Source organism: Lissotriton helveticus, chromosome 2_2 (assembly GCF_964261635.1).
Source record: "Lissotriton helveticus chromosome 2_2, aLisHel1.1, whole genome shotgun sequence".
Classification (NCBI taxonomy): Eukaryota; Metazoa; Chordata; class Amphibia; order Caudata; family Salamandridae; genus Lissotriton; species Lissotriton helveticus.
The window spans coordinates 79970841-79997700 of NC_136060.1; the positions used below are offsets into that span (position 1 = coordinate 79970841).

Here is a 26860-nt window from a genome sequence, read left to right on the forward strand (position 1 = left end):
ATTTTTTTCTTTTTTTGATTATATTTCTTTATCTTTTTAACAGACCACGCATAATTTTAGGTTTTCTTTCCCTGAACCTATTGTTTGATGTCATATCACAATATGTAACACTGCAGAGTCTCCAGCAGCTCAGTGCCTCGAATTGGAGGACGTCTGATGCCAAAAAGAGCAGATTACAGCATGAAACCTGCTTGGTCATCAAACAACCTGCTTTCCTTGCAGTGTGCATAGCAACAGGGGCTAGGGGGGCAGCAGGGGAGGTTAGAGGCATATAAAAGAGCAACAAAAAGAAGAGGAGAAATGTGGGGGGGGTAGAGGTTAACAGGACACAGAGGGGGCAGAGGGAGAGGAGAGCAGTTGGAGGCTGGAGGGCAGAAATGCCTTTCAACTTCCTGCACGGTCTGCAGGGGGACGCCCTAAAATGTGTGAGCTGGCTGCAGGCTAATTGCACAGCCAGGTGCTGTATGTATTTGAAAGGCAGGTAACAGAGGATGTTAACACCTCTACTGACTACAAGCCTGTTGCCCAACCTCCCTTTCTTGGCTCAGTGGCACCGCAGAGCCAGTAAAGAGAGGGCCAACCCCATTATTTATTCTTTTCCAACAAATTTTGTAGGTACTTTTGCAAAAATAACAGGATTTTTTAAAAATGGCAGATTTGGCTATTTTTTATGCAAATCGCAATATCCTGGGGGGGGGGGGGGTTTGTCTGCTCAGAGTAGACCTCACTGAAATCCAGAATTGAGGCTGAAAGATCGGGATCATAGCTCCAATATCCTGGTCCCTCTTTCCTGGGGATAAGGCATAAAACCGAACTGTGCTCAGAATGGCTCTGATGAAGAAGAGTGTTCCTGAGAAGGAGTCAGTTGATAGGAAAGACACAAGGTTTGCTGTAGTCTGGAGGTAGTGGACTACTGCCTGGAGTGAGCCCACCTTTAAAAGCTAGTCATCGAGGTAGGGGAAGATTGCCAGCCTTGACCTCCAAAGGTGTGCTGCCACCACCACCAAAACATTTGTGAACACCCAGGTGGTGCTGGTGAGACCAAAGGGAGATCACAGTGACCTGAAAATGCTCCTTTATCATCACGAACAGCAGATAACAGTGGTGGGCCGGCAGGACAAGAATATGGAAATGGCAGGACAAGAATATGGAAATAGCCGTCCTGCAGGTCCAAAGCTACCATCCAATTTCCAGGGTCAAGGGCAGACAAGACAAGGGCAAGGGTTAGCATTTTGAACTTCTTCTTCAGGAAGAAGGCATTGAGAGTGTGCCGGTCTAGGACGAAGACCTCAGTTCTTCTTCCGCATCAAAAAGTAGTGAGAAAAATACCAACGTCCTACTTCTGGCACCAGACAGCCCCCTTGAACCAAAGAGCCTCCATTTACAGCCGCAAAATGGAAAGATGGTTCTCCGTCAGTCGCTGAGGGGATGGTGGAAGGTATGGTGGAGGCGAGAGAAAGGGTAAGACATACCCCTTGCCAGTAATCTGTAGGACCCATCTGTCTGACATAAGCACCTGCAAAACTGGTAAGAAATAGAGGATTCTGCCTCCCACCGGGTGGCTCTGTCTATGCAAGGGCACGCTAAAGAGGGTTGGCAGGCAAAGCTGCAGAGGGGCCATGTAGGAAGCTGGATCTTTATATGGTATACCAAAATGAGGTATACTGTGCAAAGAATCCAGGTATTCCCATACTAGTGGACAGGGGCATGCTTCAGCAATCCCTAGGTGCTCTTCTAGGGGGTAGTGTGGTAGAGCAGCCTTAGTCTTATCCGAGAGGAGTGTTAGACATCTGCAAATACACACAATAGTCAGTAAATGATGCACCAACTCAATAAAGTGATCCACACCAATTTATATAATAATAAAAAAAAACAATCCTTATTTATGTTTAGACACTAGAATAACTACAATCAGGTAAAAACGTTTTTCAGAGAAATACTTTTGCATTGAAAAAGTCTGCACTTGTGGGTTTTTGAGAAGCTGCAATGTTATGCTATGGGAGGAATAACAAGTATGGCATTCAGGTACAGTACAGCGACTTATGTGACCAATCTCCTGGACTTAAGGTGAGTATGGGGCAAGGTCCAAGGCAGCACCAACAAGTCACCTTGGGTGGCGCTGGGGCAGCCAGATGGAGGGGTGCTTTTCAGTACTGGATGCCCAATGTTATCCCACTGGGGGAAAACATGTACTGAACTCTGGCACTTCACAGCGACTTACAGGACCAATTTCCTGGACTTAAGGTGAGTATGGGCAAAGGTTTGAGGCGGCATCAACAGGTCATCTCTGGCATCACTGAGGCGGCCAGGTACAGAGGTGCTTTTCAGCATCTGGAGATCAATGTTATCTATGGGGATCAGACCGGTCGAGAAGAGGCTGCAGGCTTGGACTGGGAAGCCAGTTGGTTTGCACCACAACGAGGGCTCAGGTCTCATGATGCTTGGGGACACCATTGGTATTCTTCTCCACATAAGGGGAAAGGGTGTAGAGGTGTCTTCGGGCATCATATCTTCGGAACCGAGAACACTCGTGGTAGAGGGGGCCTGCAAACGGAGACTTCAGGCGGCATCGGGAAGTCCACAGTGGGCTTGGTCTTGGAGGCCCGGGGGGACCATGCTGGCACTGTTGGCCCACTTCAGCTTGACTAGGCGGCACGGGTGCCGTGGTGCTTTTGGGTGTCAGTTTTTGGTGGTCCAGAGACCTCCTGGGTCTCTTTGGGTGCCTGTAGGATGCAGAGAAGCAACTCTGCTGCTCCACAGGAGTTCCTGAGTCTTGGCAGAAGTGCTGGCAGTTCTTCCAGGCTTCTGGAGGCACAGCAGCTTGCAGGATGAGTCGTCTTTGGCACAATCATCAGGAACAGCAGACAGGCCAGCAGGGTTGGCGCCAAGTCAGTTGCTTTTTCCAGAGTTCTTGCTTTTTGCGGCTCTTTGGTCCTTCTTCATAGGTCGGCAGGAATCTGATTGCTTGGTGCGAGGTCTCCCCTAAATACTACATATATGGGAGTATAGAGTTGAAGTCAATAGCGGGTTGGTTTCCTATCCTGTGAGAGAAGCCAGATTTGGTTACCAGAGGCGGTGGGACCTTTGAAGCTCCCCTGCCTTGGAATGCTAATCTGCAGGTCATCCTGTGGGCGGAGGGTGCCATGCACCCTCTCGTCGAACAGGCTTGGTTTATGGCCCTCAGAGAGCAAAGGCCCTCACCTTGGGGGTCAGCAACTCGTCTCTGGTGGCAGGTTGGCGAGAACCAGTCAGTCAGCACACCAGTGGCTGGTAGAGGTTCCGGGGGCACCTCTAAGGTGGCCTCTGAGTGCATGCATTACTAAACCCCGCACTGGCATCAGTGTATATGTATTAATATGAGATGTTTGATACCAAACTTCTCTATTTTCAGTGACCCATTATGTAGCTAGGCAACTCGTTTTCACCAGTGTCCAGCACATGCTTTTAAAAATGCTTCTCTGATCACTCATACTGGCAGTAATGCAACTAACCAGTATAGGGGCATGTCTTCTTATGCAGTTATGCCCTCACATGTAGCATAGGGCACCCGGCCTTAGGGCAGTAAGGGCTGCTGCAGGGTGACTTACTTATATAAGATATAATGTCGGCAGGCTGGGCACACATGCTGTGTGCCATGTTGTGTTTTCACTTTTGTCTGCACCAAGACACGCAGCCTATAGTGGCAATTTTGATAAGCTTGGTGAGGGGCCCCTTAGGTTTGCAAAATTTGTGCTGCTGCCTTTGGAGACCCTCTTTAGTACCTCAGGCCCTAGGTACCTGAGGTACCATTTACTAGGGACTTATAGAGGGCACTAAAGGTATCACTAATTTGGGAAATAATTGCAGTTTTGGGAAACATATCTGGCACTGGGGACCTGGTTAGCAGAAGCCCAGTGCACTTCCAGTTGAAACCACATCATATACCAGGCAAAAAGTGGGGGTGACCAGTTCAAGAAGGGCACTTTCCAATGGCGGTGGGTAGGCTGGGGGGCGAGCTGACCTTGGCTGTAGGGGTGGTGGGCATCATGGCCTCTACCGCAAAACTGCTGGGTTCTCTGTGGGTGCTGGGTGGGTTGGTGGTTAGGGATGCCTCGGCCAAAGCTACAAAAGGAATGGTGTATTTGTTGTGGTTGGCGAGGTGGGGCGGAAAGGCCAAGAGAGGGAGTAGTTGCCCTGATCCCTTCGAAGCACTTGAGAATAGAATCAGCTTTCTCCCTGAAAAGGTGGGTCCCAACAAAGGGCATGTTCATCAAAGAGTACTGAACGACTCCCAAGAGCCATGTCGATCGCATCCACACATGACAGCGAATGGCAACACTGGTGCCATTGGCCCGCCTGATGGAATCAGTGGTGTCCAAGCCACAATGAGTCATGAACTTGGCAGCAACACAACCATCTTGAATCACATGAGAGTACAGGGCAAGGTGTGCAGGGGAGAGGAAACCCGCTTCAACTTCTTGTTTTTTTAATGCTCATCTGAGGACCTGGAGCGCAATGAAGACCAATATCTGGAGCGATTTTAACGACTCTGGGAACAAGACCACGACCTAGAGAGAATTCTGTATGCAGAGTGGGACTTAGAACTGTCCCTTTGCAGTGCCTTCTTATGCTTGGTGATGTAGAGTTTCGCCTCATGTTCCCCGATGGTCTTCGGTTCATCGATGGGCAGTCTTTCGAGGCCTTGGAGTTGTGGTTTGACTCAGGCACACCTGATGGGAATCTGCTACAGACATCTGTTTGCGACAGTACATTCAGGGCTTAAAACCTGTAGTGTAAGGGGGTGACATTACTTGCACACTATAGAAATTCAGTTTGAAAAATTGAGGTAAATACTTGTAAGAGACAAGAGGAGCTTCAGAAAGGAAATTAACAGATGTCAGCATGTGGGAGTTGTGGCTATATTGCCCCGGATATAATTTCCCGAGAGGAAAGCATCTCGTCAGTGCAGAGCCACAAGATGCCAATTTCTGGTGTGCAGAGGTACTACTAAAAAAGTTTCGAGATCGAGTCTGACACCTAAGGAATATTTAAAAGGTGAGGAATCTGCGACTAGAAGTCTCTATCAGAAACAGCTGATATAAATGAAGAGGTTTGCAGTCCTTGAAATTTTGTATAATATTGAATATGCTACTTACCAGTATGCATCTGTTCTTGGCATGTAGGGCTGCTGACATTCATAGCATAGATCGCCGCCTAGTGTTGGGTCCGGATGATTGCACATTGTTGTCCTGGAAGAGTCTTCGAAGTATCACGAGATAGGTGGCTCCTCCCTTGGACTACAGTGCGCATGGGCATTGACTCCATCCCCAGATTGTTTTTAGCCATTATGGCGAAGATGGAGTGTAACAGTGTGAGCGATGACCATGCTAAAAGTAAGTGTAAATTCTGCAGCCGCTACAGGCGCCGGGGAGGAGGGTGGGCAATATGAATGTCAGCAGCCCTACATGCCAAGAACAGATGCATACTGGTAAGTAGCATATTCAGTTCGAGGCATGTGGGCTGCTGAATTCATATCTATAGCATAGAATAAATAGCAGTCCCTCCATTAGCGGCGGCCGCCTGTGCCAGCTGCAGACGTCTGAAAAAGTGTTTTTAGAACAGCCTGCCCTACAGCTGCTTGCTGCTTGGAGTGCACATCTACACAGTAGTGTTTAGTAAATGTGTGTGGGGTAGACCATGTGGCTGCTCTACAAATGTCTTCTAAAGGGATATTTCCAAGGAAAGCCATGGAGGCCCCCAACTTGCGGGTGGAGTGGGCTCTTGGGGGGATCGTTAAAGTGCGCTTAGCCTTTTGATAGCAAATTTGAATACACTTAACGATCCACCTGGCTATACCTGCTTTGGAAATGGGGTTGCCTTTGTGTTGTGCGGAAAAGGCAACAAAGAGTTGTTTCGTCTTCCTAAAATCTTTGGTCCTATCAATGTAGTACATCAAAGCCCTTTTGACGTCAAGAGTGTGGAGCATTCTTTCTGCCACTGTTTCAGGATTTTGGAAGAACACAGGCAGTTCAATGTTCTGATTGACATGGAACTGTGAAGCCACCTTTGGAAGAAATTTAGGGTTAGTGGGCAGCACCACCCGGTTAGAATGGATTTGTATGAATGGCTCTGATACAGTGAGCGCCTGGAGCTCACTAACACGTCGCAGTGACGTAATGGCTATCAGGAAAGCCACTTTCCATGTTAAGAACTGAATCTCGCATGAATGTAGAGGCTCAAAAGGTGGACCCATCAGTCGGGTGAGGACCACATTAAGATTCCATTCAGGAGCAGGTGGGATCCTGGGAGGAATGACTCGTTCGAGCCCCTCTAGAAAAGCTTTAATGGCAGGCAATCTGAAAAGGGAGAGATGATGCCTGTTTTGGAGATAAGCCGCTATGGCGGATAAGTGTATGCGAATGATAGCATATGCCAGATTGCATTTGTAAAGATGTAACAGATAACAAATGATGTTGTGTGTGGACGCGTCAAGCGGGTCAATGCCGTGGTCTACGTAATAAATGACAAACCGCTTCCATTTTGCCGCGTAGCATGCTCTGGTGGTGGGCTTCCTTGCCTCCCGTATGATATCCATGCAGTCAGGAGGCAAGTTGAGGTAGCCAAACTCTAAGACCTCAGGAGCCAGATCGCCAGGTTGAGCTGTTGCGGATCTGGGTGCTGAATGTCGCCATGGCTCTGCGTCAAAAGTCTGGGTGTGAGGTGCAGCCTTTGATGCGGTACCACGGAAAGTTCTAGAAACGTGGTGTACCATGGTTGGCGTGCCCACGTTGGAGCAACCAGGATGAGCGTCATTGAGTGTTGCTTTAGCTTTCGTGCCACCAGCGGAATTAGAGGTGCTGGGGGAAAAGCGTACGCAAATCTGCCTGGCCAGTTCATCCATATCGCATTGCCCTGCGACTGTGGGTGCGGGAACCTGGCGGCAAAGCTTTGGCATTTGGCGTTTTCCCTTGTGGCGAACAGGTCTATCTGTGGATGACCCCACTGCTGGAAGTACGGGTGGAGTACTGATGGATGTATCTCCCACTCGTGCATTTGGTGGCTGTACCTGCTGAGCAGGTCCGCCATCTGATTGTCCTTGCCTGGGAGGTGTTCCGCCATGAGGAAGATGTTCCCCTGAATGGCCCACTTCCACATGCTCTGAGCCAGATGAGACAACTGTGGAGAGTGTGTACCTCCCTGCTTCTGAATGTAGTACATTGCCGTCATGTTGTCCGTCCGGATCAACACGACTTTGTTGCACAGATGTACCTTGAACGCCTTCATCGCCATGAAGATTGCCATCAGCTCTAGGTAGTTGATGTGCATCTTCTTTTGCTGCGTTGTCCATAGTCCCTGCACTGTGTAGGGGAGTACATGAGCTCCCCAACCCTGGAGAGAAGCGTCCGTCGTTAGGATGATCTGTGGAACAGGCTCCTGGAACGGTCGGCCCTTGCAAAGGTTGTGTGGATTCCACCAATGCAGAGAGTTGTAAGCACGACCGGTCACCAACACTAGGTCTTTTAACTGTCCGTGAGCCTGATTCCATTGACGTGCCAAGCACTCTTGAAGCGGACGCATATGTAGTCTCGCGTGCGGGACTATGAAGATGCAGGAGGCCATCATGCCTATCAACTGCATGAACACTCGTGCTGGAAGCGAGTGTTGCGGTCTGAATTTCGGTATTAGCAATTGAATGCTGTTCATCCTCATAGAATTTGGCTGCGCTGTGGCCGCCAGAGTATCTATTGTCGCGCCCAGATACTGCCGCACATGGGCTGGCTGAAGGTGCGACTTTGGATAATTCAGTGAGAATCCCAGATCGTGAAGAAGGTGAATGGTGTGGGACATGTTGGCAGCGCACTGCTGGGCCGACTTTGCTTGGACAAGCCAGTCGTCTAGATAAGGGTAGACGTGAACGTTCTGTCTCCTGAGGTGCGCAGCCACTGTTGCCAGGCACTTTGTGAACACCCTGGGCGCTGTGGTCACTCCGAAAGGGAGGACTTTGAATTGGTAATGCTGATTCTGAATGGTGAATCTGAGGTATTTTCTGTGTGACGGATGTAGTGGAATGTGAAAATATGCATCTTTTAGATCTAATGTTGCGAGGAAATCCCCCTGATAGAGCAACGGGAGAACCTGCTGCAGCGTGAGCATATGAAAGTGTTCTCAGAGAATGTACTGGTTTAGGGGCCTGAGGTCCAGTATGGGTCGGAGGGACCCGTCTTTCTTTGCGATCAAGAAGTACAGGGAGTACACTCCCGAGCCTCTTTCTTCCACCGACACAAGCTTGATTGCCCCTTTTTGCAGCATGACGAGCACCTCCTGCTGCAATAAGTGCAAATGCTCTGTGGACATAGGACGGTGTTTTGGGTGGAGTGGGCGTTAACTCCAGACAATAACTGTACTGGATAAGCTTCCTGACCCACCTGTCTGTGGTGATGGGTTTCCAGACTGGCAGGAACTGTTGGAGTCTCCCCCCGACAGGTGTTGTATGGTCGGGGGCAGTGACAAGGCATCACTGTTTGTTGGCGGGGGAGGATCGGGAGTTGTTGTTTCCACGACCTCTGCCCTTGGCGCTGTTTCCGCGATAGCCACCTCTACTCTGTTTGTTGTACGAGGTTTGTGCACCACTTTTAGTGTACTGTGTTTGCTGGGACAGCTGGCCTCTGGAAACACCTCTATTGCTTGAGCGACGAAAAGTACTACCCCTGAACTGCTGGGACTGGAGAGCCCCCATAGATTTTGCAGTCTCGGTGTCTTTTTTGATTTTTTCAAGGGTGGTGTCCACCTCAGGTCCAAATAAGTGATCAGGGTTTACAGGCTGATTTAGGATGGTGGTTTGTATCTCCGGCTTGAACCCCGGAGATTCTGAGCCAGGCCTGACGTCGCAACATCACACTTGTGTTAATGGCCCTGGCCGCGGTGTCCGCTGCGTCCAGTGCACACTTAATAGAAGCATTTGAGATGAGTTTCCCTTCTTTAATGAGCATCTCTGCTGCCTCCTTATATTCACCAGGCAAGTGTTGTAACAGGGTCTCAAGTGTATCATAATGTGCCCTGTCATATCTGGCCAGGAGTGCCTGCGTGTTAGAAATGCGCCAGATATTGGCCGCTTGGGCCGCCACCCTCTTCCCTGATGTTTCTAGCACCTTAGATTCCTTGTCAGGGGGAGGAGCATCACCAGTAGTTTGTGAATTTGCCCTCTTCCGGGCATTAGAGACAACTAGAGAGTCCAACGGCAACTGGCCCTTGATGTAGGTAGGGTCGCCAGGTGCCGGCTTGTACTTTTTTTCAATTCTGGGGTTTATAACCCTGGCACGTGTGGGTTCTTTAAAAATGTCTGCAGCATGTTTTAAGACACCCTTCAGCATTGGCAGAGTCTTTACGGTCTTTTCAGAGGTGGAAAAGGTGTCAAAGAGGAAGTCCACTTCAATAGGGTCAGCATGGAGCTGGACGTCATGATTCTTGGCTGCCCTCTCAATAAGTGCATTAAATGCCGCAGAATCCTCAGTAGGGGAGGTTTTGACAGTATACACTTGAGTGTCCGGGGCAGTTTGTGGATCCCCTGGGTCCGCAGCATCTGCCCATGTGTCATGCTGATCTTCAGGATCAGTGTCGGCAGGGTAGTCGTATTCATTATAGTCACCTTCCCCAGCCTCCACATCCGAGTAAGTGGGCGAGTTTGGAGCAGTGTCATGAGCACGTGGATTAGTATGTTCAACAAGAACTGGTGCATCCGTGGAATCCTTTTTCTTCTTTAAAGGAATAGTGTAGGACTCCATAGGCTGTGCTGGCGTGATTTTTCGCTTGTAAATGGAAAGTTTACCAGTGTTGGCGTCGATAAATTGCTCCGACTGCTCCTCCAGTAGGGGTTGTCGATGCTTTGTGCCTACGACTGCAGGGTTAGGCTTAGGCCCCGTGGACACCTTCGTGGACGCCTCGACGACCTTCCTGGGCGCGAACGCCTTCGGCTCCACTTTCGGCGGCAGCGTGAACTGAATCGGTGCCGTCGACTTCAGCGGTTTGGCGGCAGGCTTCGGCGTGGAGGTATCCTTCGGATCGACCGCGGAAGCCTTGTCTCTAATGCGCTTCAATGAGTCCGACACCTGCTTCGTGAAGGAGGCGGACGACTGCGTCGACTCGACAGGTGCCTTCGAGCCACTATCATGTGCGGACTCGAGGGTAGTAGTACTTTTGGCCTTGTCCGGCTGACGTGCAGGATCGACAGGCTTCGTAGCTCCGAGTCCCTTGTCCGTGTCGACGGTCTTTGGCGCCGACGGCTTCGGCGGCCTTGACAAGCGCTTTCGGTGCCCCCGTCTTCGGCTCGACGCCCTTGAGTGACTTCGCCGGTTCGACAACCTTCTTTGGCTTCGTCTGCACCGATAGGTTTGAAGACGTTGAGCCGACCAAGGCGACAGGCGTTTTCTGTTTCGACGGCACCTCTTTCACTTTCGGTTTTGTCGAGACCGAAGCTTTCTCTTTCGGTTTCGATTTGACCAATGGCGGCTCCGTAGAAGTGTCCGTAGCCGGGCCCGGAGGCGAGACAGTGGATCTAGGTGCAAGATCTTGGGTAAGGCCATGTGGCGATCCCTCGACCTGAGCCTTAGTTATTGTCCGAACGGGGCATAGCTCTTCGCCTGAGCTATCTTCCATGGCCCCATAGGCCTCATTGTCGTCTCCTACCTCGTCGACGACTTCTTCTGTATAGAGCATCTCTACGTCTGCGTCGTAGTTGGAGTCGATCTCTGCCGCTGGATTTAAAATCGGCTCTCGATCTTCTTGCTCGTCTGCCTCTTCTCCCTCGGTATCGAAAATGTTCACCGGGTCAGGCGCCGTCTGCTGGGCCTCCTGGCGCACCACGCGCCGAAGTCGAATCGTCTTCTTGGAGCGAAAACGAGAACAAGCCATACAGTTGGCTTCCTCGTGATCCGGCGACAGGCACTTGTTGCACACCGGGTGGACATCAATGTGGGGATACTTAGAGTTGCACACGGGGCACCGTTTGAACGGGCTCCGTTCCATGATGTGTCGTTGAATAAGGCTTGTTGCGTCGACCGGGCCTCGAGCACCGAAGAGCCACACGACTCCTCTGGATGTCCGACTCGGGAACTGAGCCGGAACAGAGCTGGGCACCGAACGCAAGACAATACCGACGATGTAAGAAAAGGCCCTTGGGCCGAGAAGAAATTTTCTATCGAATCCGAACTTGAGTGATCAAATATGCATCCGAACCCAATGGCGGAAAAAAACAATCTGGGGATGGAGTCGATGCCCATGCGCACTGTAGTCCAGGGGAGGAGCCACCTATCTCGTGATACTTCGAAGACTCTTCCAGGACAACAATGTGCAATCATCCGGACCCAACACTAGGCGGCGATCTATGCTATAGATATGAATTCAGCAGCCCACATGCCTCGAACACATGTGCAACTGTTGTTGGAAAGTTTTTTAAGGTATGGCTAAAGATCACTTTAGTGATCTGCCAGAACTCATGTGGCATCAAAAACGAAAATACAGAGTAGCTTTCATTGTACATTTAGAAGCTAAGCATTTTGTATTGGTTATGCACTTAGTACTACAGAACTCCTCCATTATGTCATCGCAAAACCAAAGCCAAGACTACTGGAGCAACTGCATCTACCCCAAAAGAATCAACAAAAGTTGTCACACCAGGAGAGACCACTGCTGCCACCACAGCAGGGACAACAGCAGCAGCAATAGCTGCCAGCACCCTAGGGACAACAGCAGCAACCATTGCAGTACCAACAGGACAGATCACACCAGGGACAAAGCAGCCACAAGGCAGGGACTACAGCAGTAACTACAGCTGTTAGTAAGGCAGAGATAACAGCAGTCCACACAGATGTTACTACAGCTGGGACAACAGCAGCTGCCATAATAGCAGGAACCAATGTGTGACATTCACTGTCACTGGGGCAGGACCATAGTAAAATAAAAAGTAGTAGCTATGACCACAGCTTCAGCCAGAATAGTTTTAAACACAGCAAGGGCTAAAACAGCAACAAGAAGAGCCACCACACCAGCTACAACAGCGGTGAAGGCAGCAGGTGCTACAGATGTAGCAACAGCTGCAACAATTGCTGCAACCACAACAGTGAAACCCGTTTCTACCAAAGCTATAACCACAGCACGAACCATTCTAGTAACCACAGTTACCATCATGTAGGAGGTAAAAGCAGAAACCATAGCATTAACAACAGCAACACCTGGCGCCACAACAGCAGGAGCTTCAGCAGCGACTTCTGCAGGGACCACAGCAGCAACAGCATCTGACACCACATCAGCCACAATAACCACCACTACAATGACCACAGCAGAAGCGACAGCAGAGACCATGAATGATTGTGGAATTTGATAAAATATCTACTAGTCCCAGGGATGACATAGATCAGAAATCTACTTGTCTGGTAAGAAAACGTCATGCAGGGAGTAAACACATTATAGCAGAGTTCTCATTAAATCAGAGCAGTGATAATAGATTCTCTTATTATGCCAGGGCCCACATTACATCTGTGTATGGATTCTAGCAAGAGTCTGATTATGCCACCTTTCTGATCATTATTTAAAATTGTTCACTATTTGGCGGGTTCTGTACATGCCAAGACTCTTTTTTTGAATGGGATGTAAATAAGGCAGTACTTCAATATGCCACAATTCAGATTACAGCAAATTTCAAGATGTATATAATTGTTCTAACTGTACCATTGCTCTTTTTCTTGCTCTATTTTCTGTGGAAGTGTCTTGGAATTGTTTAGGCAAATATAATTTTAAGTATTGATTTTATATTGGACTCACACTATACATTTGTATAGTTGCTCATACTAAATAGATTTCACGTTTGCTAGGAGTATGGTTGGAAGCCTGCAACTATTGCAGTCTGCGACATATTTTTATTTTAAAAAAAAAAGACTAAATTACCGACAGTCACAAATCTTCACCCATGTAAGATCATAGACACCCAAGTGCACTTTTTGACTTTCTGTAAGAATGGAGCCCTTAATTTATGTTTTCTTTTACATGTTGCCCGTTATGGTTTTAGGCTACTTCCCCATAACAATTTGTTTAATACTTGAATACAACAAACATGCTATTAATTGATTGCAAAGATTCCTGAGCATCAAACTCGAATGGTTATCCAGACTTTGCAGATCCAAAGTACACAATGCTCTTTTATTCGGTTCATAATTCATATGTATCCAAAAGGTCGACAGATTCCAGAAGCCAACACGTTTCATCATTGTGGTTACCTTCACCACTGACTTCCTCAGGGCTAACACTCTCAATATCATTTACAGTATCACTATTGTCGTCTACAAGTGTCGTATATTGAGAGTAAAAGCAAAACCTATACTTGGTTGCGTAACCATCAAGTCTGTGTAAATCGAGTCCACATATGAATATATTATCGTAAATACGGTGAAACCGGAGAGTAATCTGACCTGCACGTGTGTTTGGCAGCGTCCTCTCAATTTATGGCACTGACAGATGACAATTGTGATACTGTAAATGTATTTATTTATTTTTTTAACATCTTTTTATTTAAACAAACAAAATAAAGCTTCAGGCGCCAAGCATTGTTTTACAGTAGTCAAATATACAATACCATGCAAAAATGAATACTGCAGAATAACTTTAAGGGATCACGGGGACTCCAACCCCACTGGCTTTATGTTAATACTCGGAGGCACCTCACACCTTCCCCCACTTCCGGGGACACCCCTAGCAACATATACGGATCTCTCCCGGAACATGCACCAGTCCAGGTCTTCTGTCCATTTTCCAATCTGAGGCACCTGCCTGGCACCCCACAGCTGAGCGATGTTTCGTTTAGGAATCATGCACACCAGGGTCACCCATTGTTTCCCATATGCGGTGAGGTCGGTAGGCTCCCAAATATTCAGAAGACATCGTCGGGCCTCCAACGCTAGCTCCAACTCCATCACTTCACGTATCTCATCATGTACTTTGCCCCAGTAGTCCTGTACTTCTACACAGTGCCACAGGATGTGCATGAAGGTCCCGATCTCTCCACAACCCCTCCGACACTCCCCAGTCGCTGCCAGCCCCATTTTCACCAGCCGGGGCCCCGTGGTGAATGACCGATGCATGATCTTCAGTTGCACCAAACGGAGTCTCATTTGGATGGCCACAACCTTCGGGGAGGCAACCGCCTCCCTCCAATCCTCATCGTCGAGCACTAGGCCATCGGCCCCCATTATTTATTTTTATTTATAAAGTTTTATGATATCGAGAGCCTAAGCCCTGAGGAAGTCAGCAGTGACTGTACCACAACAACAAAACACGTGTTGCCTACTGGAATCTGTCAAGACCTTTTGGGTACATATAAATTATGAACTGAATAAAAGAACATTGTGTACTTTGGATCTGCCAAGACTGGATAATCTTTGAACTTTGGTGCTCAGCGGTCTTTACAATTATTGTGGGGAGCGGTGTCTCCTAAACTGAAAGGTTTGGTGGCTGGCTTCTCACCTTGGAGCACCCACGAGGACTCATGTTCAACTGGGCAATTGGGCAAACACATTTTTGCGCAAGCAAATGACCTTGCCGCCTTGCTTTATGTGATAATAATTGATGGTGAAAAGAATTGGCAAATAAAGTTATCCTAAAAAATTACAAAATATTTCAGCTAAACAGTCTTTAATCTACATTTATTTTTCAAATATTTTTGGAGAACATTTTATTTTGAAAGCCAAGAAACTGCATCATAGTTTAGCAAAACTGTTTGCAACCATCATCCATTGTCTCCAAGTTGCAAATATTTCCGGTACATTTAATTTTGAATGCACGTAATCACTAATCTTGATTCCATTCTTCTGCATGTATCTGCATAGTATGTATTAGTATTCTGGAAACATTTTAAAAAGCAGCAAACAATTATATTTTGAATATGTGTAAATGATTTTATATTTACTGTAAGTAAAACACACTGAACTTATAGCTCACTGTGTTTCCTAAGAGTGCTTACAAATCTTATATACAGGTTTGAACATCTTACACATTGGGATGTATATCTCGCCAGAAGCAGGCAATCCTTTTTCCTATACTGTCCATTATAAAACTGGCAGAAGCAATAGAGGTTGTGCTGCAGATGATTGGGGCTACTTGTACAGGGGACAAAATACACAAGATGAAATACGGTCCTTGATACAAACTAATATGACATGAGTGACGAGCTATAGGACCCTGCTCCAGCCAGAGCTGCCACAAACGTACCGACCACAGCAACAACCACAGCTGCCACCAAACCTTCAACAATAGCTGAGGCAAAATATTCTACCCCATCAAGCGTACACAGTTGCAAAACAGCTGTCACAAAGGTGCACGCACAACATGGACCACATGAGTGACAACAGTTTCCACAGCACAAGTAACCCACAGAAGGGACCACAGCAATGGGAATATCTCCGACTACAAAGACAACAACTTTCACCACAGCAACAACTGCTATCAACACACCAAAGACCATATTAGCAACAACAGCATCCTCAACAGCATGGAGCACATCGACAATCACAGCTACAACCTCAACAAAGACCACAACAACAGCAGCCACAACAGTAGCAACCACAGCTTCCAAGATACTAGGGAAAGTAGCGACAATTCCCAGCAAGGGAGAACACCACTGACGACTATAACTGTAACCACAGCAGGGACAACAGCAACAACGTTTGCCACAAGAGCACCAACACAACTCCAATAACAGCAAAAACAGCAGTAGCCACAATTGTAACCCCTGAGAAAACAAGTGATGAGTGGAATGCTTGAGATATTCTCTGCACGTGCAACTACTTTGGGCCACATTCCGGTCCATCATTTGTTTGCTCCCTTTGCCACCACAGTCAGGCACCAACTATATGCAAAGTAGCCATGTTCCTTCTCCAACATATAAAGTTCAGTATGAATTGCTAAGCTGTTTCTGTCTGGACATGAATGCAACAATCTCAGACTGGTTTCAGCCTTTTGGGTTTCATTGAGCAGGTACAGATTGAGTTCCACGACACAGCAAGCTCATGTTTAGATATATTCTTTGCCAATTGATCTGGCTTTGACCTGCTAAGTTATGTCAACAAAGTTATGCACAAATAGGCACAGACTAGTTGTGCCTTGGTTCTCTGCTTTCTGTGTATCCTGTGCTCTGTCTGTGAAATATATGCATGTCTGTGTTTACATGCATCAGCAAATTAAAAACCAGATTATTAGGCAAGCCATTGCGTGTTTATATTAAATGGGAACAACAAGAGATGTGAGCGATTATGAATCACTATTACACAAAGCAGAAAAAGTAAATGGAGGCCACCTATCACTCCGCGTTCTCAAGGAGCATGTCTGTTCTTTTTCCATTTCTTGTCTTTACATTGTAGGGGGAAGAATTAGAAAAATATTTGAGCTGCTCAAGAGGATTATTTTTATAAAGCGCGTTTTTCTTTATAAAAATGTCATCGTTTCCCACACTTTACTGTTTATGAATATTAATAAGTGCCCTATGATTGAGAAATTATGTTTGCAAATTTTCTATTTTACCATACAAATACATGAAGGAGACTAATGTCTTAAAAAAGCGCAATGTACCATAAATAATTGGATTAGTTGTAGCATCTATAATAATATATGACAATTACTGTTTTGAACAACACGTCTAATTAACAGACAGGTTTGTTTTCTGAAACACATAAATAGATGTATTTATACTGGCAAACTCTGTTTTACATGGAGCTACAAATGGTGATAATATAATTCTGATGTGAACTTAAAAAGGTCAACATTTGTCTCATGAATAGTAAGCAAAATCATTTAATATTTACCGTCCTCTTCTCCATGAAGTTACTAAGAAAATCCTCAATCTCGGTTTTCCCCTCAAGAAAATCCTCTGCGATGTTGTCAGACTCCTCTTCTGCTTCATGAGCAGAAACTTTCAACCTGGCTTGGAGAGCACTAAGACTGCAACTCTAATGAAGGACACAAAGACAAAGTGTTACTGCACTGCATCTATATAATGTACAATTTACAAAACAAATACGCAAGTTGCTCAATATTGTGACTCATAGTCCTAGTTGTACCGCCTCATTTCACAGGGCAAAAGGGATATACAGGAAGATCCAAAGCTAAGCTAATGCACACCCATACTAGCCATGGCCACGCTTAACAGCTTATCTGCTTGTCTCGACTACGATATTCTCATCATCCATGTGAACAGCAGTTAATAGTACAGACAGAGCTTGAGTAGGTCTTCAGGGGGATGGTGAATTGTAGGTTAAGAAGTGCTACAATCACTAGAATAACTTCCAATTATTCATATGACTCCCTTCTTCAAAATGAGTTGAAAGACTCCAAAGCATTAAGAAACCATGAAGAAGGGAAGCAGGAAATTTGGTGTCACAGAGATCTACCCATAAATATCACAATGATAGATGGAGGCCTGGGAGACCTACCGTATTTTCCGGCGTATAAGACGACAAGGCGTATAAGACGACCCCCTACTTTGCTTGATAAAATTTAGGTTTTGTGCTATACTCGCCGTATAAGACTACCCCCACTTCCAGCACAGTCCAACGCAGTCCTGCATAGCCATTTTGAGAATTTATTTTGGGTATCTGTCTCTTTATTCTGCCTGTTCCTTGCTCTCGTCTCTTATCTTTTTCTCTCTTTCCTTTCACTTTCTCTTTGCGCTTGGTGGGGTAACACAAACTGTTGGGTTGTCCCTGCAGAATGTTATCTGGCCGACACCCCAAAGCTGACAGACATACATTGACATTGAAGCACGCGTGCATTTTGTCTATCTTCCCTTTCTGCCCTCTCTCTCCTTCTGCCGTTCCGACCCCATCCTTGTTTCCGTAGCCGTGTCTGGTTTTTGAATTTTGCTTGTTTTTTGTAGCGCTACTATGCCTGCCTCATGGTGCTAAATGTACAGTTTACTTTGATAAATGCGCACTTCATAATCTGGTGCTAAGTGAGGGTCTCATAACTGTAGGTGAGTGTTTTGTGGGACCAGGTAGGCGCCGTACAGTGATCAACTCAGCAGGGAGGAAGATGCGCGCCTCCGAGTGCCAAGTGCTTAGTGCTTAGTATGCACTGGTGCCCGAGCTCGCCGCCCGATGAGAAGTATTCACTTGTGTGCTTCACTGCGTGCCTCGTGACATGCGCCTTGGGGTGCGAGGAGCTGTTGTCACTGAAACCTGCTGCCCGAGGAGCAAACTCTATGGGGGCTCCAGAACTATTTGATTTCTTTGTCAATTATCCGAAAGGGAGGTGTAAGCTGGTTTGTGGAGCTAATTTTAACTATAGAGTATCAGGGATTTTTGTTCTTATTTCATAGCTAGAATTGCACTTTAGCCGTTTTTTAACATACTTAAAGATGTTATGAACAAAGCTAACCAAAACTTCACTTTTAATTTTTCAGAGAAAAAAATATATGCTCACGCACGCGCAACACTTATTTTATCCTGTTCACAGAAACTGTAAACTTATGGTTATACTAACAAGCCATTGAAAATATGATTTATTCCTTGCGTATAACTTTAGCACTGTGTGACTATTCTACATGCAACTTTCATGTCAGATAGCTTTAGATGCTCAGTTTGAGCAGGTCAAGAGGCCTCTGGATGGTGGGTAAAAAAAACAACAAAAAAAAAACATGAAAACAGACGGTCTAATTTGGCATCCGGCGTATAAGATGACCCCCGACTTTCCAAAACATTTTCAGCGGTTCAAAAGTCGTCTTATACGCCGGAAAATACGGTACGTGATGATATAATAGGCATATACAAGGATTAGTCTTAGCACTCAAAAGAAAATAAGGAAGAGACAATAGAAAGGACAGATTTCCTACTGACATAGAGACATTGGGTTGAATGGCTTATTTTTTTGTTTAACCCCTTGCAGCCGTCACGCTCCGCGGTGCTCGTGTGCTGATGACGGCTGGGGTTCGTCACGGCCACGCACCGTTCGTTTGTTTACCGCACAGCGGCGGAAACGGGCCAGCAGCGAAGGGGTTAAATCTCTTTTACAAAGATAAACAATGGGCTGGACAATCAAGTTATTATGCTGTTGGGTGCCACTCAGTGCCGAGCTTGTTGTAGTACCACACTAACCTCGCTGACACTCGCCATCACTACTAATGAGAGCTAGATGCTGAAGCTGTTGTACTTGGCCCTGCTGCAAAGCAAGGTAGGACAGACCCCAGGACAAAGGCAAAAGGATCAGAGCCACAGGCTGTGGCCAAGAAGCCCCTGCTTGCCCTATGCCCCCGAACTAAGTCCGACAGTAGCATATCACTGGCAAGATGTGTATGTGCCTAATATAAACGTTTGCTGAAAGTAAATGAAAATTAAGTTCTTGTTCCAGTGTTCTTGCCTTGCCCTCTTGATCGAGCCTGGTGTGGAACGTTCAGTGCTCTGAATTTGAAAAACCTTTGAGCAGTTGAATCTAAATGCTTACCCTAACTTACACAACAGAACCTAACACGGCTCATTTTCCACACTGGCAATGACAGTTTTTTGCTGAACTCAGATACTCAATTACTAGGGTAGGAGTAAACAAATATTTGCCTGAAGATCCACATTTTTCCCAAGGTACAAAACTGATTCTTCATTCAAGAGAGGGGTGGCCGAACTCCTATATTCCTATGAATAAGCTGTCTCTCTATGATGATTTTCTGGACGATAGTCCAGTTCAGCTAACCAATAGCAATATGTCAGAGGGGCCCTTCCAGACATCATGCTTTCCTCTTTGTACCGAACGAGTAGGCAGCCCATTGTTCTAAACCTTGTTATTGGCCTCGAAGACATATTGTGTCTCATATTAATGAACGTAGCTGTGTGTTCCATTAGCTTGATGGACATTTTGGATAAATGTATTCAGCTACTCAATTTATGTGTACTTCTGTGATGCATGTGCATGTTTCTGGTTTCAGTATAAATACTTGAAGTAATGTTGTGAATTATTCTTGATGTGTACACACCCTTGTTTAAGCAATATGCTTTTTAAAGCACTCAAATATTTCAACTAGAGTTTTGATGTGCTTCACTCTATGATGCACAAGAATATTCTGACATACGGCAAATTGGTAAATAACTTTTCCATGCTTAACCTGTTGAATATCTTCTCTTCACGATGCATTTGTTTAGTGAACTGCCCAAAATCCCTGAGCTTCCATTTTACTGGTATTAAAGGAAGATTCCACATTTCATGCAGTTCACAAAGCAGATCGAAGCACCATTAAAAAATGTTCCAAAATAAAAGTGAAAGTCCAATCCCATGGAAGCCTGCGTTTTTAACATATCTTACCATGAACGGACTGACCTTGGCCATCTACAGAGCGCTCCGCCGCCTCCTGTACTGGGCCCAAGTCTTTGAGAATCAGATGAAAGCTCGGCTGACTAATTACCTCAATGCAAACCACCTCCGGGACCCCATCCAATCCGGATTAAGACTCAACCACAGAACAGAGAGAGCCTTCATCGCTGCCACCAATGACATCTGCCCAATAATGGACAGAATGAACACAGCAGCATTCATCTTTCTAGACCACTCGGCAGCAACTGGCACAATCTCGCACACCATTCTCATCCAATGCCTCTATGAGGCTGGAATTCGAGGCCTGGTACTAGGATGGATCAGCTTGTTCCTCTCAGGACACACCCAAACGGTCAGCCTGATCTACTGTGTACTATAAGCCTTCACCTTAAGCCCCACAATCTTCAATATCTAACCGTTCGCCCTCACCAGAATTACCCACTCCCATGGGTTTATCATCATTGCCTATGTGGACGGCAATCGGCTCCTAATTTATCAGAAAACACCTCCGCCACCAAAGCGAACTTTGTCAGATGCATGTCCACAGAAGCAGACTGGATGAAAAGACTGTCTCATGCACAACAGCACCGAAACATAGGTGGTCCTCTTTGGTAAAGACACCTCTCTCTGATCCCCCTTGTTGGTGGCCCACCAAGCTAAGTGGGACTCCTCACCCATTCAATGCAGTCAGAAGCCTGGGTATTGTGATCAACAGCAGTGTGCCTATAGTGAATCAATTCATCTTGGTCGCTTCCAAACCCTATAACTACTCAGACTACTTCAAATGGTTCCTCTGGACACTTATGAACTATAATGCAAGCCCTTGTCAACAGCAGGCTTGACTACAGGCATTCACTCTATGTTGACATCACTGTTGACCAAAGGTGTTCAGGTTGTACAAAACGCAGCTACAAGACTTGCACTCAAACTCTCACAACGCACACACATATTCAAACACCTCAAAGACCACCACAAATGCCCTTTTCAAACTTCTTACACACCGACAAAGCACTCCACAACCAATGCCAGCATACCTCAACAAGTGCATCCTCTTCCACACCGCGGCAAGACACCTCCATTCAGGTAGGTTGCTTCTCGTCCACATCCCATGCATCGGACGGGCCCGTGAAGGAGGCTGAGTATTCTCCTACCTTGCCCCCAAACCTTGGAACTAACTCTCCTATCACATCAGAGCAGTCAGCTCCATCCTTGAATTCCCAGAAGAAACTAAAAACATGGCTCTTCTAATAGGGACCCACCTTCACAGGTGACCGGATACCCTCCTGGGTGATATGAGAACCCTACAAATAGAAATAACACAACATACCCATTGATAAAATATACAGAGTACAGGAAAATGCTGTTCATTTGTGCTGTCTTGGTTCGGAAGGTCAGGATTTTCTTTTTACCTTGTCAAGAGTTGTTCCAGGAGAACGAGAAGATGATTGGAACAATTTTGAAGAAACTCTTGCTGGACTAGAAAAATACTTTAAGGATCAACTTCACCTTAAATAGGTTCCTCAAAGGGATAATTTATGTTTCCACGACTTCTTCACCGCTCTGAGAGGTCTAGCTAATACTTGGAATTTTGGGGCAGCATTAGATAACTGGCTCAGAAACCAGCTCTAAATAAATACTAATATTAACAGTGTTCTGGATTATGCAAGATCTCACATTAGAAGTAATCACTTCTGCTACAGTCATAAAATAATCTGTCTACTGGGACAAAAAGGCAAAAGAGAATTGGAAGGTGAGGTTAGCAGAGGAAATGGAGAAAACTAATATTAATAGTAATAATTATGGACAAGAGCTTTCGAAGGAGTCCAGAGTGCACCACTGTGGTAGTTTACTAATTTTAGGTTCTTACAATGGTTGTCCTACCAGAATATAGGGAGTGCATTGCATGCAGTGGTAAGGGACATTTTGCAATGGTATGTAAGGATGGAAGAACGTATTCTAAATCCAAAGAACAGGTCTGCATTATTATAATAATAGGGATGAGGAAGGGGTAAGTTGCAGTATGGCTTTAATGCCTTATAGTGTGGCGAAAAGTTGTGGTGGTGAGGAGGCAATTCAAAGTATGTGTTCATTGCAACTGCTATGTATGAAGCTTCATGTCATTGCAGGTGCGGGGTACTATAAACCTTTATCACCAATGAAAGATTAAACAGATGTTTTGGGGATAGTTTGTTTGAACCAAATGTGTCTGTAGTTTATTTGAGAGTCACACCATTGGGTTCATTAGCAACACAGCTGACTAAGCTATGTGTAAGGGTAGATTGGTGTGGTTTAAAATGTATAAGACTCAAATGTGTGAGTATCCTAGGTTGGAGGAACCAACAATTATGAAAACAATTGAAGGATTTCGATTTGAGCATTTAGATTTTTGATACGGTAGGTAAGTTATGCAATTTTATAGAATTGTTTAAAAAAGGATGCTAAATCCCTTAAGCAAAAAATTAGATATGCCCTTATTAGTGTCAGAAACAAATTGTAAAATAGGTCAGATAGGTTGGTTCACCATGATCTACCCCATAGGATTTAAAGTCCTCAAAATGGATTTTACCAAAGAAGATGGCTATAATGAACAGTGGCAGCCTTTATTTTTTATGGGGATGCGAGTACTTTAAACGTTGCTATTACTTTGGGGTGAATACACACTTTCTTTCTAGAAGCAATTACATGAAATCCTCAAGACAGAACTTTAGAAGATTAATTTAAGTTATTTCTTAATGAAAGTCTTGAGTTGTACATGGTAGGTGATCGTTGCATGGAAGGGTATCTTTTCTTCAAATCTTTTATTGAGATGTTTTCAATCACAACATGGAGTACAACAAGAAAGTGATAGCCCCTTGAAAATTAACTAACCTACGAGCCCTAACCCCCTCTCTCCCCATTCTTAGGCTCCTTTATGACTTGAAAGTGTACTCATCAGTTTCAATAAAATAAAGAGTTGGTCCTCCAAACAAGGCCGATTGTATATACGTTGTCTCTCCTTGTTCTTTCTGATATTAATTTTAAAGTTGCAGGATCCTCATTATAATGGGTGTGAAACAGCGATGTGTGATCCTAGAAATATTATAAAAGATGATCACATTTTTTTTTTAAACTTTTGCACTCTGATAGTCTAAGATCATGTGGTAGTTTTTCCACATGCCAACAACTGCAAGAGTGTCTCAAACCACTGCACTAAGGTTGGGGGCTCTTCTTCTCCAAAACAAGGCTATCAACGTACTGGCTGCCCCTAGCATCTGCCACCACAATGCTTTCTTAACTTGGTTTATCTGTTTGAGGTCTCTATGTGATAAACTCACTAACATCAGTCCTGGATCTGCCTGTATGTCAAACCCCAATGCCCTTGATCATTACCTCTTTCCAAAAGATTTTGAGGATAGGCCAATTCGACAAAATGCATAGTATGGAGCCTGGCTCCTCCAAACATTTTAAACAACTATCAGACAATCTGTTGTAACCTCTCTAGTGGTCATATACCAATGATCTAAGATGTAAAATTACTCCATTTGGGGGATACTTTCATAAGTTTTGGGGATGTCTTGCCATTTGCCTTTAGAGTCATCTTCCGGAATTTCCTAGTTTAAAATCTGGACCAACTTTTTCTGGGATCCCTATGGGTTCTCCCCTGTCCTGTTTTAAAGGACTGTAGCCATGCCTCTGGTCCAAGGGGAGTTCTGTCATCTTGGAGCAGGTCTCTTTTTGCTCCAGGTTTGATTCAGAGCCAGTGTGTCAATTGAGAAAACTACAGTCTATCCATTTCAAACATTACAAAGCCCCTCCTGCTCAGTTGTACGGCAGGATGTCAGGATGGGCAAGTCTTCCATTTTCTCAAAAAGCAATTACATTTTTTTGCTCTAACCCTAGTTCTGCCACCTGTCCAGATGCACGACGTTAGATCTTCATGAAAGGACTTTCCTCTGCTTACAGGAATTGCCACATGGAGAGTTTAAAAGAGGCATAAAAGGTAGGGTATTACTTTCATCTTACGGGCTTGAATTCGACCCAACCAACAGATATACAATTGATTCCAACCCAGCCACCTCTCTTCATTGGTCTCTGTGGTTTCAGACAATTGGCCATATACCATCTTCAATTTTAATAGTTAAGAGCAGGACCAAGCATTTAACTGAGGTCGTAACAGAAGGGACATGTGGAGACAGTTTGTTGCATCTCATTTCCTATGATAGTCAAGATTTAGCTTCTTTGCTGGTTAAAGTAGAATATGGCACCATCTCAAATTCTCCCGGGGCCTCTGTAACAGGTCCTCTAGATTTGTTAATGTCAGTAGATTATCATCGCTGAAGAAGCTCACCTTGCCCTGCTACCCTCCAAATGTAACTTTGTAATTGTGCCATGCTTGCATATTTTAATCACTAGAGGCTCCAACACTAGATCGAAAAGGAGGTGGGGAAGAGGGTACCACTGCCCTATCCCTCCCTGTAAGGCAAAAGTATGTGATGCCAAGTCATTAACTCCTACCCTAGCTTCTGAGGCCTTATAATTTGCAATAATCTACTCTCTTATCCGTGGGCCAAGTCCTATCTCCCCTAGGACTGCTTCCAGGTATTTCCAGTAAATTCTTTTAAATATCTTTTCCGTTTTTGTAAGCTCAGAAGTAGGGCCAGAATCTTCTATGAGAAACATTTCTATTAGGTGGGCCACTCTTCTTGCATTATCACTGCCTTTCCTGTCTTTTACAAAACCCACCTGACCTTATTCTACCAAGTAAGGTATCTGTCTAGCTAGTCTGTTTGCTAACATCACAATAAGGATATTGGTCGACAGGCCAAACATTCTTGTGGGTCCTTTCTTGGCTTATGAATGACAGTAACACTGACTTCTCTCATAGAAGGTGGGATACTGGAGCCGACAATTTATTAGTGAGGAATTTTGCTCTTCTCATATTTTGAGGTATCTTAGCTCATTTACCCTATCCCCAAGCAATTTGCTCTCCCTTGTCTTACCAGCTACTTTTGCAATCACCTCTCTTTTTAATATTGCCTTAAATGCATCCCATTGAGCTGTCAGGGAGGTGTCTCCTTCTATATTAAATTGTAGGAATTCTTTGCTTTTGTTGGTGTAATTCCTTCTTTTGTACCGGATGTTTAAACTCGCCAGTATGGCACTTCTCCTTCTTCCTTTTCCTTGCTGCCATATATCCACAAGAGCATGTTCTGGGATCAATATCTTTGTTGCGCCTGCTGAATGCACTTTGCACATTATGTTTTGAGAAATAAAGATGTAATCAATAAAGGAGTAGGTTTTGTGCATGTGAGAAAAGTCGTCTGCATCCGAAAGCAAGGCCCGCTAAGTGTCGTCTAGCATCCACTCACTGAATACACTCTGTAGTCTCTTTGATGCCACCCCTGTTGTTGAACATTCCATAAGGTGCTGGCACAGAAAAGCCCTCCAAGTGGTGACGGATGTGCACCCCTGTACTTAGTGCCCCAGCTGTTCCAAAGTCTGGCTCCCTAATGTTCACGGATTGCGTTCTTGCTGAACCAGCAGGGGTAAAAAAGAAAAAGCGCTACCCTCATTGTAGTAAAAGCCTACTTCTTTTACCAGGAGTGAGGCAGCACAATTGCGGCGTTGGCCACATACGGGGTAGTGATCGGTATAAGGGAACAGGCCCTTTTTAACCTGAGTCACTGGAATAAGACCTACAGGCTCTTTCCTTCACAAATTCAATTGTTCTGGTGGCCTTCACAGTACTGCTTCTGTGTGCTTAACTCGCCCCTTGACCTACATCAAATTGATATGGAGTGCTACACAGCACGTGAGTGGTGTATCTGTGCTGGGTCCATGTCTGACTGGGAAGGGTACAATACAGGGATAATGCAGAACTGTGCAGTGCATGCATGTTGATTGCATGTGCTGGGTGTATGTGTGCTTGTGAGTGGTACAGTACATGAAGGATACAGTGCAGTACATGCAAGTGAAATGTATGTATGCGTGCCTGTGAATGGGACGAAATATGGGAGACTATGGGTTGCATTTTGGGAAATCCAGGGCTATATGATGAAACATGGAGAGGAGGTAGAGGATTCCCCCAGAGAGATTTGTGTACTGTTCCCTTCCTATAAGCTGTGTAGAACACACTGGACAGGGGTTAACCAGGCTTTCCCCAAACACTTCAAAGGGTGCTCTCTGATTCAGAGAGAGGTCACAAGGAAGGGGCCTGGGTGTACAACTCAGGAAGAAGATGAGAAGACAATCATTAAATCTAGAGCTGAGGCGCGGGGGCTAACCTTTTGATACACATCACTGTGGCTGACTTCCAGGTCAAAAATGTAGTCACTCCCATGGCCTGTGCTGGTGTGGCAGACTCCTTTCTAGAGGGAGAGAGGGCAGAGGAGTGGGCACCTTAAAAGGAAGCATACTCCCAACATAAACCTCAAAGTCTCACACCTTAAATAAAATGTGTTGTCTGGAAAAGGATTAAGAAGCAGAACTTGAGACCCCAAAAATTATCAACTATCAAGCAGCCAGTCTGGCTGTTTCAGAAGGAGAAACTCTGAAAGACTTATGCCTG

The 26860-nt window shown here is 45.6% G+C and overlaps 1 protein-coding gene across 2 annotated transcripts in view; it reads right to left on the bottom strand.

Moving 5' to 3' along the window:
- Positions 1–26860, bottom strand: part of VPS37A (VPS37A subunit of ESCRT-I) — a 310413-nt gene that overhangs the window by 53975 nt on the left and 229578 nt on the right. For both annotated transcript variants that reach the window (XM_078678128.1, XM_078678129.1), the window contains exon 10: positions 16824–16967. In XM_078678128.1, the coding sequence (XP_078534254.1) occupies positions 16824–16967 (144 nt within the window). The remainder of the gene's footprint in view (positions 1–16823; positions 16968–26860) is intronic.